Here is a 17,898-nt window from a genome sequence, read left to right as displayed (position 1 = left end):
ACTTGTTTTTTTTCCTCCTTGTGTCATTGTTTGCATGCTAAAAACCTATAAATGTTTCGGTGGGTTTAGTTAAAGCAGTTTTTACATCTGTGTGATTTTGACAAAGATCAGATCACATTTGATGGTGATTTCTTTTGACAAAGATCAGATCACATTTGATGGTGATTTCATTCAGAAATGTGAGAAATTCCAAAAGGTTCAGATACTTTTTCATACCACTGTACATAGACAGTGCTTCTCAATTATTTTTTCTTACGCTCCCCCATAGGAAGACGTTAACCTTCCGCGCCCCCCAACTCTCTGCCACCCTCTGGATAACATTGTGTCCTTTTTAATATTAAAGATGGAAAAAAAAGAACACATCCATGCTGTAAAAATACATTTTTGACCGTTTGATACTGAAAAAATATATATATAAAAAAATAATCATAGTCAAATTGATTCAAGAGGACAATTTGCCAAACCATTAGACTGAAAAAACAAAAATTAATCGAACAAAAACAACAGTGTCATTGGACAGAGAGACAGTTTTTATTTTTCCTGCAGGCAGTATCAGCCCCTTTGCTGTGGTGCTGGGTTATTTTGCATTGAGCAACTTGGTATGCCATTGGACAGAGAGACAGTTTTTATTTTTCCTGCAGGCAGTATCAGCCCCTCTGCTGTGGTGTTGAGTTATTTTGCATTGAGCAACTTGGTATGCCACCTTATGTGATGCTGACAGTGCTCGCTGGTTTGCTGATGTAACACTGACAAAGCGGGACGATTGTTGGCAATATTTGGCACCTTTTCGCTGAAAAAAAAAACAATTCCTATTGCGAACATTTTTAGACAAAGTAAACAGACTGGTCTTTTCTTGTCTCCCACTGTACTAAAAGTCATAAGCCAAATGCTTCATACGCATATTTCATATTTCTTTCTCTAAGCTTTTCATATCTCCAGTGCTCTTTGCTGTGTGCTCTTGTTTGGTTCAAAAATACTGCGCACATGCTGAAAATGAGAGTGCCACTGCCACCCACTCAGCAGATGTGCAATTACACTTTATTCTAGTTCAGCAAAAAAGTATGTTCCCCCAGGTCACATGCGCCACCCCCAGCATCACTCTGTGCCCCCTTGGGGGGGACCGCCCCACTGTTTGAGAAGTACTGACATAGACACAAGTCAGTACAATAATCACACCTTTTGGCCATTTTAATTTTTTGTTTATATTTCTTAATTGAGAGAATTAACTGACATACTTTGGCAGGTTGTTTGTTTTTGTTTTTTTTATGTGAGAGAATGAATCCACATACTTTGAAGAGTATTGTGCCTATGTATGGAATGCAATTTTAGTCTTTTTTTTTTTTTTTCTTCTGGTGGATTCACTTTTTCCTAGACCTCTGTAAAGTTGGTACCCCATCAGACACAAATTTATAGAAAATTAATGTTATGCTCATTTTTGTGCTGTAAAAACTTTCGTTGGTAGTGCTAATGTTGTGGTAACGTTGAGATACAGAGGTACCTCGACATACACTCGCCTTGACACATGAGCTTTTCAATATCGGATGTAAAATTTTACTCGCCTTTTCTTTCTACATCCGACGATATGCTTGAATTATGACGATTTATGACAGCGCTGTAGTTTCTTTGTTTTTAGTGGAAGGTGGTGAAAAAATGAAAAAGGTGATGCTTACCATTGAAATGAAGATGTAAGTGATAGAAAAATATGAGCGCGCTGAACTGCCTCAACAATATGGCCGTTGAATGTGTACGATCTCGACGGTTCTCCCCCGACCTCCATTCGCCAGTCTTTATAAGTGAAGGTGACAATTATTATTGTGGTAACATCACTAAAGAAATCGCCAGCTTTGTCAGGTTTTTTACTATTTATTTCAGAACTTGTGCAACACAACACGTCTACTGTCTGCCTCAGTTGACGCCAATAACAAAACATTGAAAGAAAGTAAAATCTCTACCGCACCCATCTCCTTGTCACGTCAGCCAAGCGGTGCCTTCAAGTACAGCATGCAAAACACATCCTCCAATTTAGAAACTGATTCGTTACATTACTTCATTATTATTACGATTTTTATTCATAATTTATTTGTTTTGTTATGTGTAATTGCCATTTGTAATAGTACCAGCAGTATTTATTAAGGATTTGGTGTAGATTATTGGGCTGTGGAACGAATTAATGGAATTATAATGTATTCATATGGGAAAATCCTGCTCGACATATGACCGTTCGACTTACAAACAAGGTCCTGGAACTAATTAACTCCGTATGTAGAGGTACCACTGTATTAATTTTGAGTGATAATGTATCGCAGCCCTCCGTTTATTGCAAAATGGATTAGAAATGTTGCCATTCGTTAATGCTACGTTTGTGCTCCTTTGTGCTGTAAAAAAATTTTTGTTTGTGCTGCTATCGTTTTACAGTATAGAAATCGACCGAGTTTTTCAGGACTGATACCGTTACCGATTATTAGCAGTTAGATGGGCTGATAACCGTTTTTTGGAGTCAAAATTCATATGCAGTAAAAGTGTAAAAATTGGCGTAACAAAAAGGAATAATGCAAACACCGAACTTCATTGAAATGCCTAAAGCTTGTTTATTTAATTATGCAAATAGAAAATAATAGCTCCAGAAGTGCCTGAGGCACAGTATGAGTGTAACTCCATTTACCATTACTATTTAACCAATAAGAGGACGGGGTGAATACTAGTGTAGAAGACAGCAGGCAGGAGAGAGAGGCGCAGCTGCATCTGAGTTGAAATAACCCATTTTTTCATATCGGTCGGTCGGAATAAATCAAACGCCAATACCGACTTTTGTAAAATTTCCAAATATCGGCCCAGCCGACAGCCGCTAATCGGTCTATCTCTATTTTAAAGATATTGAGATACAGTGGTACCTCTACATATGAAGTTAATTCGTTGTAGGACCTTGTTTGTAAATTGAAATGGTCGGATATTCCCATAAGAATACAATATAATTCCATTAATTTGTTCCACAGCCCAAAAACCTACACTAAATCCTTAATAAATACTGCTGGTACTATTGCAAATAGCAATTACCGAGAGCAAAACAAATCAATTATGAATAAAAATCGAAATAATAATATAATAACTGTAATAATAATAATAATTCCTGTAGTAATGTAACGAATCGGGTTCTAATTAGGCGGATGTGTTTTGCGTAGTGTACCTGAATGAACCGCGTGGCAGACTTTTTTTTACTTTTTTAAGGATTTTTTACTTTCACTGTTCACGTTCTGTCGATGACCTCAACTGCGGTGGACAGTAGGCATGTTGTGTTGAACAAGGTATGAAATAAATGAAAAAAAATCTGACGAAGCTGGTGATTTCTTTGGCGATGTTACAATAATAATAATTTTCACCTTAACTTATAAAGAAAGACTAGCGAACGGAGGTCGGAGGAGAACCATTGAGATCGTAGACATTCTACTGCGGTATCGTCAAGCCAGTTCACGGACGAACACACCATACTCATATTTTTCAATCATTTCCATCTTCATTTTAATGGTAAGCCTCACTTTTTTACGTCCGATGTCAAAAACATCATGTGTCGAAACGATCGTATGTCGAGGTACCACTGTATTAATTTTGCAGCTTTTCCGTGTCTAACTCCCGCGGCTGATGGAGCGTACCAGGTTACCAACCTTCTCAATGACAAAGGGGTGTCCCAACAACTTGCGCAAACGTCGAACAAACAAATGGCACCCCTTTTGGTCCATTTTGTAGTAAAATGAGAGGCTTGAGATATTAATTGAGTGATAACGTGACTTCCATTTACTGCAAAATGGACCCGAAGGGGTGCACTTCGTTTGTGCTATGTTTGCACTAGTTGTTGGGACACCCATCTTATTGAGAGAGTCTGTACGTATCTATCACCCTGGCACCTACATACTCATTCGGAGGACTGGTAATGGGGCGGCGTAGAGTAGGTTGCCAACAAACGATTTCTGGGTTCTAGATTACAGGGCTGATTTGTGTACACTCCACCCCTCCCAATCACTTTTCTTCTAGACCCCCCCTCTCTTTCCCTGGTTATCAGGCCCCCCACATGTTGTCAACATACGCATAGTTATGGTTCAATGTATTTCTTTTTTTTTTTTTTTTTTTTTTTTTTTTTTTAAACCTGTCCTGTTCAGCTGTTTGACACAGAGAATGGAAGTCTAAGTGCCCAGATTCTGAACAGTTTTAATGTTTCACATTGAGAGTCTGACATACTCCCATTGTGATCATTCAAAATACCTTTTTATTATGACAAAGCAGCGAACAGGAAGGGATTATGGGGGGACAGAAGAAAAGAAATACAAGAGAAGAAGGAAAAGAAACACATACACAAACAACAACTAGATATACATTGAACATCTAAACTAGTTACTAATATGCTGGTGCTATCGTCAGCGAGATGTATTTCCGGTTTACACCATGTGGGGGCCTATTGGCCAGTGAAAGAGGAGAATGGGGGTGGGGGTGTCTATAAGACTATAAGCTAAGTGATTGAAAGGGGTAGAGTGTACACAAATCAGTTCACCCTGGCACCTACATACTCATTCGGAGGACTGGTAATGGGGCGGCGTAGAGTAGGTTGCCAACAAACGATTTCTGGGTTCTAGATTACAGGGCTGATTTGTGTACACTCCACCCCTCCCAATCACTTTTCTTCTAGACCCCCCCTCTCTTTCCCTGGTTATCAGGCCCCCCACATGTTGTCAACATACGCATAGTTATGGTTCAATGTATTTCTTGTTGTTTGTGTTTCTTCTGTCTCTCTCCTTCTTTTCTTCTGTTCCCCCATCACCCCTTCCTGTTCGCTGCTTTGTCTTAATAAACGAGGTATGTTGAATGACCACAATGGGAGTATGTCATACAGTGATACCTCAGCTCACGAACATAATTGGTTCCCAGAAAGTGTGTGTGAGGCGAAAAGTTTGTCTTCCGAACATTTATTTCCCATAAGAAACCATTAAAATGAGAATAATCCGTTCCCAGGTCCCCATAAAACATAATTTTCTACTAAATAAGCCTTAAAACTACACAAAAATATACCTTATTTTATGTATAATAAATGTGCTATTGTATTATAATTGAAGAAATAAACTGTACTGTATAATAAAGTCGTTTTATTTACCTTTGTGATGGTAGTTGATGGCTTGATGGAATGGAGTGGGAGGAGGAGGGAGGGAGGGAGTTACTGTTTGGAAGGAGAGTGTTACCGGCAAAGTGCGCAGTTAGCGTAGACTCCACTGCTGTGCCCCCCACATGCTTTTAGTTGTTAATAAAAGTGCCCACAAAAAGCCATCCGACGGCTCTGGGTGTTTGTATGCACGCCGCCACCTTTCTGGAGAGGAAATCGGGCGAACCGAAGACAACCGACGACAACGAGCCAACGTGACTCGCCGGTCCACTTCTCACGACGGTGGGAAGCTGAAAGCACCGCCAATTACCAGTCGAGGACGAATTGGTAACACGAGTCACTTTCCACAAGGACTGTAGGTAACTCTTTTTCGGTCCCATAATAGCAAAAGTACACTCAATATGGTCCAAAATGTCTATCAAACACAAACCACGTCCGCACTCAACGAAAGGGAGGGGACGAACTGGGACGCCGTGAGCGTGCATCAGCTTCTCGTGGCCGCCACCGTGGTGCTGTTCGACCCCGTGGTTTGGTTCGTCCGCCGAAAACTAGTTCGTCAGCAGTGACTATATGCTCGCGAATTTAATGTTCTTGAGGCGAAAAGTTCGTGAGCTTAAGCGTTCGTGAGCTGAGGTATCACTGTATTCCTCTGTGAAACATTATAACTATTCAGACCATCCAGACACTCAGATTTCCATTCTCCATGTCAAACAGCTGAACAGGACAGGTTTGAAAAAAAAAAAAAAAAAAGTCTGTACAATCCATCAACCGCAACTGAGGGGCTGCGATTGACGTCATGACTTGAAATTAATATCTGAATATCTATAAAACGAGATAGCAACACAAACGAAAATTTTAACAGCATAAATGAGCACAAACGTAGCTTAAATGAATGGCACCATTTCAGGTCCATTTTGCAATAAATCGGGGACTGCATTATGTCATCACTCAAAGTTAATGTCTCAATATCTCAAAAACGGTAGCAGCACAAACCAAACTTTTACAGCACAAATGTAGCACAAACGATTGACATCATTTTGAAAATTAGCGTTTGATGAGGGGCCAACTTCATGGAGGTTTTGCCTAGTAGCTTCACTTTAGATAATGAACGGGGGCCGTCTTCTGTCTTTTATTACCGACAATTTGACAAATGGCTACAACTCACATAATCACTTATTTAGAAGATTGGCATGGATTTCCCACCGCAAACATCTCTGACCAGTTATGATCATAGATTGAAATGTCAAGGATGGTCGATGACCTTAGCCTTGGGAGTTGTGCACGTGTCCATGTGTCTTGTTTATGGTGTTGATCAGCCAGTCATTTTTGAAAACAGATCAAATCAGGCTGCACGACGATATTACTGCTCCTTCTGTCAGCCGTGAAACATTCTCTCACGGATGTAACAGCAGCAATCAGTATTATTGTTTTAGTGAAGCGTTGAAATAGTTAATCTGTTATGAAGGAAAGCCTAATGTCCTAATTAAGGGTATAGTTATCATTTTGTGTATATGGCACGACATCAAAAATGACTTTTCTCATGGTCCTCTGTCTCCATCTAGTGGAAGTTTTATCCCAATTTGTTCTGTAGTATCAATGTTTTCCTGAGCAGTGCAACAATACTACTTTTATTGCTTTAAAAATGCTAAATTGTTCACAACCACCTCATCCTTCGCCTTATTTTATTTTAAAATACACATTTAAATATATGAGGTTTCACTCTATGATTCCTCTGATGTGATGTTTCCTATTAGGTTCTGTGATGCCAGCAGAGGTCAACAGATCCAGTCCAAGGATGTATCCTTTTGGAGGAGGAGAGGCCAGGATTTTACTGTTCTGCTGGACTATGCTGACCAAAGAGAGTGCCATGCAGGTGGACATGGGGAATATATCAGACCAGAGGGACCTCAACAAGCAAGAGGTCAAGAGTTGCCCTCAGAGGAGCGTCAGAGAGTAGCCCAGGAGCGGCAACGCTGGGCAGCTCAGGTACAGGCCCGTGCTAAAGAAAGGGAGGCAGCGCTCAAACAGTGGAAGATGGCCACTGAGAGGAAGTGCCAGAGCCTGGGGACAAATGAGTGGCATCCAGCTGTCAGTTTTAGTCGCCAGATGTCGCAGAGTGATGGTGAACGTTGGGCACAGGAACAGCAGCGGCTGCACGCCAGGACACCAGAGGGAATGGTAGTCCACCCCAGGACCAAAGCCAAATCCCAGTCCATGCCCAGGATGCTGCGACCTGAGAGCCTGCAGTATGTGGACACGGCCTCATGTGGTCAGGACTTGTACAGAAGGGTTAACGGCCACCCACTGTCTCACCACGACTTTTACAGAGCACCCCGCTGGCCGGAGAATGGGAGGCCAGCAAGTGCCAACCAATTATCATTAACGCCAAAGCCCCGCTTCACTCGGCCCCCCAGACCTCCCTCCTATGAAATGCACCAGCAGATTAGGGGAAGCTGTGAAGTATTGTCTGGGAGAGAGTCGGTTATTTCCCATTCCAGGGACAGGACTCCTCTTCCCATCATACGAACAGGTGATGCTCCAATTGACTATTTTGCACAGGATTCTGGCCCTCCAGGCTACATCCCACCCCCATCATACAAACGATCCCCTGTGATTATAGGAGGGCGCCGGGGATATGGTGAGATTGCAGTTGATTACAGGTAATGTGTTCTATTTGTATGGGTACATTATCAAAAGAAATGCAGTGTAATGGTAGAGCTACATGCTAGTGTTCTAAACGATTATGTGAATACTGAATAATATACATTAGCTTTTGGTGTGCAGGAATAGTAGCCTGAAATTGAGTTTTCAACGTGTGAGAATCTTGCAAAAAAGTATGTTTGCAAACCTTTGTTTTAATCTCATTAGGCATATTTTACCCTTTCTTACCCTTCCACGTCTGATGTTTTTTGAGTGGAGATTTGTGGCTCAATCTCATTCCCCTTAGGTCAGTTACTGTAATTTTCGGACTATAAGCCGCTACTTTTTCCCTCCGCTTTCAACCCTGTGGCTTATAGTCTTGTGCGCCTTGTATGTGGATTTTGCAGGCCTTTAAGGTGTATGTCTTTCGTAAGGTTGGTAAAAGTATTGAATCCTATTGATACCGAAATGTTCTATTGGGATACGACATTTGATTACTCAGTTATCTATTGGTTTTTGGGCTACCACAGGTTAAGAAAATTTTGTTGTCATGGGATGAATTTGATTCTGCACGACTCTTTATAATAATGGAGGATATTTTTGCATTTTCTTTTTAACTCATTGGCTGCCGTTGACTGCGCTTGATGTCCAATCCATTTGAAGGGGGAGGGTTGCATGCGAATGAACATTCATTTGCTGCCACCCTCCCAGTTTAAATACTTGTCATAAACTCTTTTTAAAAGAGTTTTTATTTTTCATGAACTGCAAGACTGGAAATCTATCATCGTCTAATGGCACTGAAAGAGTTCCTAAAAGACATATTTTAAAAAAAATGTATCGTGTACTTTTTTTTTTTTGGAGTAAAGATAACAAGTTGAAAATATTATAGTATCATGACAACAGTAGTCTTTAGGTGTGATTATCCCTGTAGCCTATCGTCCAGTGTGGCTTATACATGAACAAATAGTTTTCTTGTCAAATTTGGTAGGTGCGGCGTATAGTCCAGTGCGGCTTATATATGGACAAATGCTGTTTCTGTGTCAAATTTGTGGCGTGCAGCTTATAGTCAGGTGCGCCATATAGTCCGAAAATTACAGTAATTTGTGCCTGATTCTGCTGGAACAGGATCCAGGACTTCTTGGTTTTGGCACACAGTGTTCCGTGACTTATTCTGGCTGATCTGGCACCTTAATGTCTGCTGTAATCAGGGGTGAAAGTGGGCCGGAACACCTGTCCGGCATGAAACTCGAAGGCGGAACGCCGTTCCGGCATATGATGCTTTGATCCCGAAAATATGACAGCATCTGTAAAAACCCCATGTTTAAAAAAAAAATAATTAAAAAAAACTGCCACGTTGCCACACACGCATCTCCAATAAAAACAATCTACCAATGTCAGATTTACATAAGTGTGAAAAACAAGCCTAATAAAGAGCTTGTGTAGTGTCATCCGTTTCCACCGATATTTATTATTCATTTATTTATTCTACGTAGTTCTTCCCAGCGTCTCTCTCTGTGTGTGAGTCACGTCACCCTGCACATGCAGGGAGCATGCAGGCTGAAAAAAAAACTGGACTCTGCTGTAGTTCAATTGGATGACATACTGACATGTGATCAGCATGGATAGTTAGCTTTGATTGGTTCTAATGCACATTTTTTTCGAACAACAAATAGAGGGCAGAAAAAAAGCTTGTTGAATGGCGTACCGCAAGCAACATGTCACTTTTGCTCATTTATATTCTTGACGTTAGCAATTGTGGCTAGGCGGTTCAACCTCCCGTTTGTCCCCAATAGTAAATGAATGGAAATAGTGTACGAACCGAGTTGTTTACTGAACTAAACTTACCAATTCTCTCTGAAAACTATGTGGCTGGTGCCAAATTCACTGGTAAAGATGTGGAAGAACATACAAATGTTCAGCTAAAGAGATGGCTTGCGTCACGAGGGCTGAAAAAGGCCTTAGCTTAGCTGACAATGACATTCTTCTGTTTCAACAATCTATCCATTACCACCATATGCCCTGTCTTTCTTATATATTATATCCTCTGGTTGTCTTACGTCTCTGACCTTTCTTGGGGACAATTTACATTGCTATTTTTGTGTAGTGATCGCAAATGCTACTCGGTGACAGCCAACGAAAACTTTTAATTTTTTCATTAATAAAGTAAATAAAGTTTTTTTTTTACAACAGAAAAGGTAACAGGTACAGTCAGAGGCCATTTTAATTTTTTCAGGTCACTCATTGTCAGACAGAAGCAGCACGGCAAAACGCCACGCTAAAAAATAAGTAAAAAATATCAAAATGGCTTACCTCTTAGTCTTCTGAAGGACCATGCCCCCCAACAAAATGTTACTGCATATTAAATGTGAGTGGCTACACCTTGCTAGTGTTAAACTGGTTAAACTTTTGGACGTCCACGCAAGTTGATCCATTCTTCACGTTTTCCTCCGAGTTTTTGGTTCACGAAACGTATGAAGAACACATCCTTCATATGTAGTAATGTCTAAAGCCATTTCTACGAATTCCATATCAGCAGTGCTTGATCGGCATGTTCTTTTTTGAAAGATTACCGGAAAAAATTAGCAGAAATAACAAGGTTTTTATGGGTCGAAAATGTCCCACTTCCGCGTTATGATGGCGACGTCTCGGTCTAAAAATAGCATTCATGCTGTGTGCTATTTAAGGGGCAATGCAATGGAAAATTGATTAAATTTTTAAGAGAAAGGGAAGAGTTGATAAGGTTTATTTTATTTCATTTGGTTATATTTGAGTGATTCAGAATATCGTCCGTGTTAATTTGCACTTTGGACTTATTTTTGTTAATTTATGTAAGGCTACATACTACTTGTTTCCTTATAATTAAGAAAAAGTCATTGTTTGCTTTGTCTTCAACATATATTCCATTCCACTGTGCATAATGTAAGTCATTTGTACTTATTTTTTGTTAATGTATGTTCTTTATATCTTTATTATTTAAAAAAAGTCAATATTTATAGTATCTTCAATTTTTAAGTAGGCTACATCCTATGTTCCTGAATAGTTAAAATTGAGATTTTGCTTTTATATTTGAAGAAATTAGGGAAAATAACAATTAGATGGAGTTTTATATGGAATTTTGTAAATCAGTGAAAAAAATACAATTTTGAATGGAAATCATTTTCTTATTTATGCCTTGTTCTAGTGTAATGCAGTAGCCTAATGCCTGTGTGAAACCTTTCATGTATTCATTCATTTTCTGAGCCGCTTATCCTCATGAGGGTTACGGGGGCGCTGGAGCCAATTACAGCTAACTATGGACAGTATGCGGGGTACACCCTGAATCGGTAGCCAGCCAATCACAGGGCACAAGGAGACAACCATTCGCGCAAACAGTCATACCTAGGGACAATTTAGTGTGATTGATTTGATCAGCCCACCGTGCATGTTTTTGGGATGTGGGGGGGGGAAACTGGAGTACCCGGAGAAAACCCACACAGTTACGGGGAGAACATGCAAACTCCACACAGGAAATCCCGAGCCCAGTATTGAACCCTTAATCTCAGAACGTACTAACCACTGTGTGTGTGTGAAACCTGTTGTGTTTTATAGCGTGTTTTACAGTATTTATAACTGTGCCAAAAGCAGTTTTAGCATTTTGGTGGTCTTAGGAGATTTAAGGATTGATAAGTTCACATGCCAGTTTTCAATTAACCTGTGCTAAGAAAAATTCAAAGGGTTCCCAAATGTTTGCACTTGTGTAAATTTCTTTTGATGCATACTAGGGATGTCCCGATTGCATATTTTTGCCCCCGAGCCCGAGTCACCTTATTTTGAGAATCTTTTACTGTCCCACCATGTCGCCTTCATAACGTGAATCACAGGTAGTCCCCGGGTTAGGAATGAATTCCGTTCCCTACGCTGGCGACTTAACCCGAATTTCCCCATAAGTCGGAATGAACCCTTTAAGTACCCCAAAACACCCCCTAAATCTCAAAATAACTATTCAAAAACATGTATGATATGTGATTGTACTGTCCTCGCCAAGATATTGGAGCTAGGTCCTAGCTAGAGATCAAGCTGAGCTCCAAAATGACGAAGTCAGACCTTCGTGTGGTTTGCTGACTTTATTCAGCTGCTCATGACATTAACACTTGCAGAATGAAACTAATATAAAAAATTAGATTAGTTTCATCTTCAATAACAGCAATTCAAATTGTGTTTATAACTATCTGTGGATACAGCAATAACAATCCACACAAATGATTATCATGCATCACATCATCAAAAACAATCACAAAACAAAATTCAACATTATTAAAAAACAAAAAAACGACTGGAGACCAAATTGCGGACGAGACTTGGTGTCGTAAAGTCGAAATCACGTAAGTCGTGTACGTCATAACCTGGGGACTACCTGCATTTCTAAACAAGAATAACGTAGTAAAATGCTTGTCTTTGTTAATTGCTTTATTGAGTGAGTCCACTCAAATCCACCCTCGCTGCTGAGAACGGCCTCTCACTTACACAATGAGTTGCTACAGCCCACTTGTGTAAATTTAACGCCAGTTTGGCTGCACTGCTTAGCAGTGGCTAGGGCGAGAGGCTGTGACGCTGTACAAGCATGACAACAAATACTGTATATATTTTTTTTATTTAAAACCCGATCATTTTCACCCGATTCCGATCCTCTGAAAAATGAATTCCGATCACGTGATCGCATCAGGACATCCCTAATGCATACTACACATCTTCCGTTAGTCTGATCAACTTAGTTTCATTTCTGCAATATCACTGTTTATCAGTTTTTTGATATATTAAAATTAGGTTTCTGATCCTAAACACGCTATAATGAATAAATGAAATTAATGTAAACCATCAGGGGTGCCCAAATGTTTTCATAAAACTGCTGTCTAAATGCCCTACTTTAGGTGGACCTATGGTGATGTGAGCGATGAAAATACTGTACATTATTCAGAATAATTGTAAATTATTTTCGTAAACATTTAGGCAAGTCGTTAAATATGCATCCCAACACAGACAAGAAAAGTTGTTGTACAATAAATTACAAACAAAAAACAACTAAAGGAGCACGGCAGAACACGCGAGAAAAATACAAACAAAAGAAGCACGAACCGAGCCGCCGAGAGAACCAAGGGGAAGGCAACGATGGCCAGAAAAGGCAAAAACATATATTAGCAACGTCCAACGAAAATACTAGCACAAAATCAAAGCGCTCACAACAGGAATACAACCGATGACGCACAGTGTGTTAAGCAAGCAATCGTCTGACACCCACAGATGGTGACAGGCGTCCTTAAATATCGAGCGATCCTAATGTGCCACAGATGTGTTGCATGGCCCCGCCCATCCAGCTCAATCAGAAACGAAAAAAAGAAAACTGGGAAAACACACACAGATATGACGGATACAGGTGTGGCAGACAGAGGCAGGATTCACTGAATGATACAGCTACATATTCCTAAAGATATCTAATACATACTGTAGATCACATACCAGGTTCACAGACAGTAAATAGATTATGTGTTCAGTCCTGAATACTGTATATTCACTGCCATAAATATGAGATTAACCGTCAAAATAATAATAGCATATTCTAGTAGTTGATCATTTTTGAATGTTTTCCTAATAGCATTGCTACACAATGTTGTAAACACCAACTGTGTTGTTATGCTTTTAGGTACAGAGGTGATATGTACCAGCAGATTCACGTGGCTCCTGATGGATCACATTGGATTACTCGACATCCAGCAGGTCCTTGGTCTGAGTCGTCAAGAGAGAAGTGCATTGCAGGCCAGAAGCACCTCCATCCTGTGTGTACTTCACAAGGGCATCCAGGTGGAGGGGTCCAGTATATCTCCTTTGACGATCCCCGCATACGGCACATTTCCTCAGCTCTCGGTGGCAATTCCCTCACAGACGCTGACAAAATACGTCACATCCGCAACGAGCTACCCAGCACCACCGTGTCGGAACCAGCATCCGGCAACAGTGCCTTTTCGCCCCCATCAGCGGGGCCTTTTATCGCTGCCAAACTGGCTAGTGATGATAATCAGACATCTTCATGTGACTTTGACAATGACAATAAAAGGTGGCACAGCAATTTGCACAAAGCGACTGTCGATAACTTCTCAGCAACTGACCAAAATTGCAATACGTATTCCAAAAACCAACGTCCTCCTCCATCCCCGTCTTCAGCCTTTCAGGCCCCAGTAAGAAGGGCAGCGTCTCGCCAGGGGTCCAGTTTAGATCAGGTCTTTGCAGAAACCATCACGCAAGTGAAAAAAATTGTCCCAGAATCAGGGATGGACAGTAACAGAAATTCAAAGAGAAGAGTGAGTGAGACCATCTTCTGCCTTGTGTCTGTCCCCCTTCACACACCAACTAACCTTAACAAAGATTTATCAGCAGATCAAAACAACAATGACACAGCACGAAGTCTGACTGTGACCAATACAGAAACCTTCGCTGTAGGCCTAAAAGAAACCCATACCTTGCGAAGCAAGTCGGTGAATGAGATGCCCATCAGAGTCCACTATTCACATTTTCATACCACCAGCACTTCCTCGCTGAGGAATTACAAGAGGGCTCCTTTAAGAAAGGAGATCATCGATGCTTGGGCACTTCAAGCCAACGAGGAAAAGCAGATGTGTTATTCCGGGTCTTGGCCTGGAAATCAATACCGGAACCAGGAAACCCAGACTGGCTCACCCTTGACAGTGACAAAAAGTCCAGAACCCCAAAGCCCACCTGGAGGACAAGAGCCCGTCCACTCCGCCTCAGACACAACAACTGATAGTGGTGTAGGAACAGATAACGGTTCCTCTTACGGCTATCCCATGGCTGGCCAGAAAAACCTCAATCCCTCCAGCAACAGCGCCTTCTCCCGACTTAGCAACAGCCCACCACAGCAATCATCGCAACCTTCTGTGCAACACCTATCCTCCCCTACCAAACAACACAATTCAGGAGACACAAACTCATCCTCTCCAAAAAGGAGCAACTCCAGTCCTCAAGAGTGCGCCGAACAAGTGGCCTTTGGTCAGTTTCTCTTGAAGCCAGTCAACCGACGACCATTTGATGCTATTGGTGAGCTGGAGACCATCAATAAAGAGATGGAAGACACAATCAGCAAGAGGCGTCATGTCGGTCGCTCAGTTGATGATTTAGATGGTATGAATAAAAGAAACAGCCACTATAAATCAGAAACCCGTTTCACAACTGGCCTTGAATCAGGCAGAGAAGCTATGAGTCTTCGACCTGTGATCAAAATAAGGTCAAAATCGTTTCCCTCTGCCAATGATTTGGAATCCATGGACACACAACAGGCTTTCTCCAAACCACAGACCAACATAGCATTGACAGATAAAGTAGGTGTGATCCATCGCACAGGCGTGAGACAAGCTGTGTCCTCACTACCCAAAAACAGTAATTCAAACCGGCTTTATAGGCAGGATATTCCTGTCCCTCAGGAGTCATTGCTAAGAGATGTCGGACTAACGGTTTACACAGAGAATCCTAGTGGTCACGGTGACACAACAGAGCACTCGTCCCAACTTGATCACATGGCCCTGCCGGTGCATTTTCCAAGTGAGAGTGACAAAGTGCATGTAAAAAATGGTGACATTCCAGAGGGCAGTTCTGAGCTCGAGCATCAACATAAAGTGTACACTGAGGCAAAGGCTCAGTTAGCCAAAATACCACAAAGCAAGAGTGAGATGAATTTGAGCATGAATAAAACCAGGAACAAAAATTGTAAATTGCCCAAGAGTAAAAGTTCCCCATCCGGCATCCATCTGATTAAGGAGGTTTCCTTTGTGTTCAATGATGATGGTAACGACAGATACTGGGACTCTGAGACTTTAAAACACAACACAAACGGGACAACGATAGCAGACATGCACCTTGAGACTTTGCTGAGTCAAGAGAAAGTGAATGCATTACCTGCGGAGGACCTGTCTAGTCTTTACGAAGTTAAATGTGCAAAGGGAATACCTGAAAACGAGTCAATCGAGGAGAGAGCTGCCAGAATTTTAGGTATACCTGTTCCAATGGAGACTTTAGGAGTGTCAGAAAATAGCACGGACTCCCCTGTAGGGGAAAAAACAGGTATTGTAAGTGAGGAAAATCAGAATGCGTTTGAGGAGGCCAAGCAAGTCAAAGAGGAATCCCTGATTTTGCCAGAAACAGAGATGGAAACGGTCAAGGTGTCAAAATCAGGGGACGATGTTGATGAAAATTGCAGTCAAAGGCACAGCAACAACTACATGGATGTTGATCACAAGAATGATACTGTCAATCAATCAGCAATGATGCTGGTCTTGCCTAAATGCCCACCATGTAATCTTCCCGTATCCCAACCAATGACCCCTGATGAGATGCTTCAACCAAGTAAAGGAGAAAAGAAAGGCACCACATCACAACCTTCAAATAAATTCATTGAAGCCGTGCAAGATAAGCTAAATTCTTCTGCTTCCGTATCTGTAACATCTTTTGGCAGGTCAACCACAGACAGAATAGCCCGATTCAAAGAACTGGACTCGGTTTCTCGAATCAGGCGCCTCAGCCTGAAAGGATCTGATTCCAATCGAGGCTCTAATTCTGAAGAAAGAGACGGAAGTAGACAGGAATACTTTTTCAAAGAAAAGCCAAAGGTAGAGTTTGAGGAGAAACAAAAGGATGAAAAATGTGAGAATGAACTGAATGGAAGGAACAAAGAGGAGGATGTGGATTCTCCTGTTGAGCATGAAAACGCATGTGAAACGCAGGACGAGGTAACAGAACTCAAAGAGAATTGTCGAGCAGGTGAAGACAATGAACATATATGCAAAGATGGAAAATCCAGGGAGGTAGAACAGACTGTTGATTTTGCACTAAAAGCAATAAAAGAAAGAGAAACAGAAGATGTTGACGTAAAGACAGAGGAGCCAGAAGGAAAACTGGAGCTTAACGTTATAGACAACACAGACAAACATGACACAGCAGAAGTTAGCAGAAGTGAAATGACAAATGACGTTAAAGTAGGCAAGTTGCCTAAAGCAAAGCTTCGCACGAAGCTGCAGAAACCTCCGCTGCTTCCTAAACCTCGAAGTGTTCCCAAAAGAGAAATAACCTTACCACTCAGCTTCAGCCCTGGGACCTTTTCTTCCTCAAATATGGAGGATGAGGAGATACTAAATGTCACAGGTGAGTTTAAGAGTACTGTTTTTTTATTGGTCCCAGTATGACCCTGATACAGTGGTACCTTTACTTACAAACGTCTCAACAAACAAGTGTTGCATCGATACCATTTTTTAGCCCTGTTACCGATACCTGGCTGTGCAGTATCGGCCGATACTGATACCACTTTGTTTGAAATGTTTATATATACTTTTTATTGCATACCTGGTAGGGGTGACAATAGTTAAATAAACCTTTGGCTCTCAAAGGCCAAAGTAGAGCTAAATTCGTGAAATTAAAACATGTATATAGCCCAACAGTAAGAAAGTAAATATACAATTAATGAATAATGAATAAACTTTTTTTTAACCCTGAGTTTTGGCTCTTAAAGGCCAAACAGTACAACTTTCACGAAATTATAAGTAATAATAATTGACCTCAGGATCCTGTCTCTCCATTAGCCTCCCTCTCTGTGCACCAGCGGCAACACATACTTAGCCACTTAGCTTAGCTTACTTTGCTTACTTCTACAGCACTTTCGAATAGACTTGCCACCAGTCTTTTGAAATAAGGAATCGTTACAAATTGGGAATTAAAAGTTGTGTTCCGTATTGAACCAATACGGTGTATATATGAATAAATACATTTCTACGCATTTTAAGGGTTTTGGGGATGTCCCTTTTTTTTTGTTGCCTGTATGGCTTTGGGCGCGAGGGGGGCATCCCTTATTTCTATTTCTGAAAGGTGGCAACTCTACTTTTGAAACAGGTCTCAAATTACTGCGACATTTCTTTCAGTAAAAGACAATACAAGTAAAGTAGAAAAAGTGAGCTGACCTTTTTCTTGGTAGCAGTTGCTGCTGTTGTAGCCTTAAACTCTTTCCGTTCATTCACATTTCGTCTTCAAATGCTTTATCAGGTTCGAAATATTGAAACTGGTCAATTTAACTCCAATTCTCG

The 17,898-nt window shown here is 41.0% G+C and overlaps 1 protein-coding gene across 1 annotated transcript in view; it reads left to right on the top strand.

The window, feature by feature from the left end:
* Positions 1-17,898, top strand: part of jcada (junctional cadherin 5 associated a) — a 79,810-nt gene that overhangs the window by 50,191 nt on the left and 11,721 nt on the right. Inside the window, exons 3-4 of the mRNA XM_057824287.1 lie at positions 6,898-7,803; positions 13,461-16,966. Of these exons, the coding sequence (XP_057680270.1) occupies positions 6,898-7,803; positions 13,461-16,966 (4,412 nt within the window). The remainder of the gene's footprint in view (positions 1-6,897; positions 7,804-13,460; positions 16,967-17,898) is intronic.

This window comes from Corythoichthys intestinalis, chromosome 20 (genome assembly GCF_030265065.1).
Source record: "Corythoichthys intestinalis isolate RoL2023-P3 chromosome 20, ASM3026506v1, whole genome shotgun sequence".
NCBI classification, from domain to species: Eukaryota; Metazoa; Chordata; class Actinopteri; order Syngnathiformes; family Syngnathidae; genus Corythoichthys; species Corythoichthys intestinalis.
Note: the sequence above shows the minus strand (reverse complement) of the source record. Positions and strands in the feature narration are given on the sequence as shown.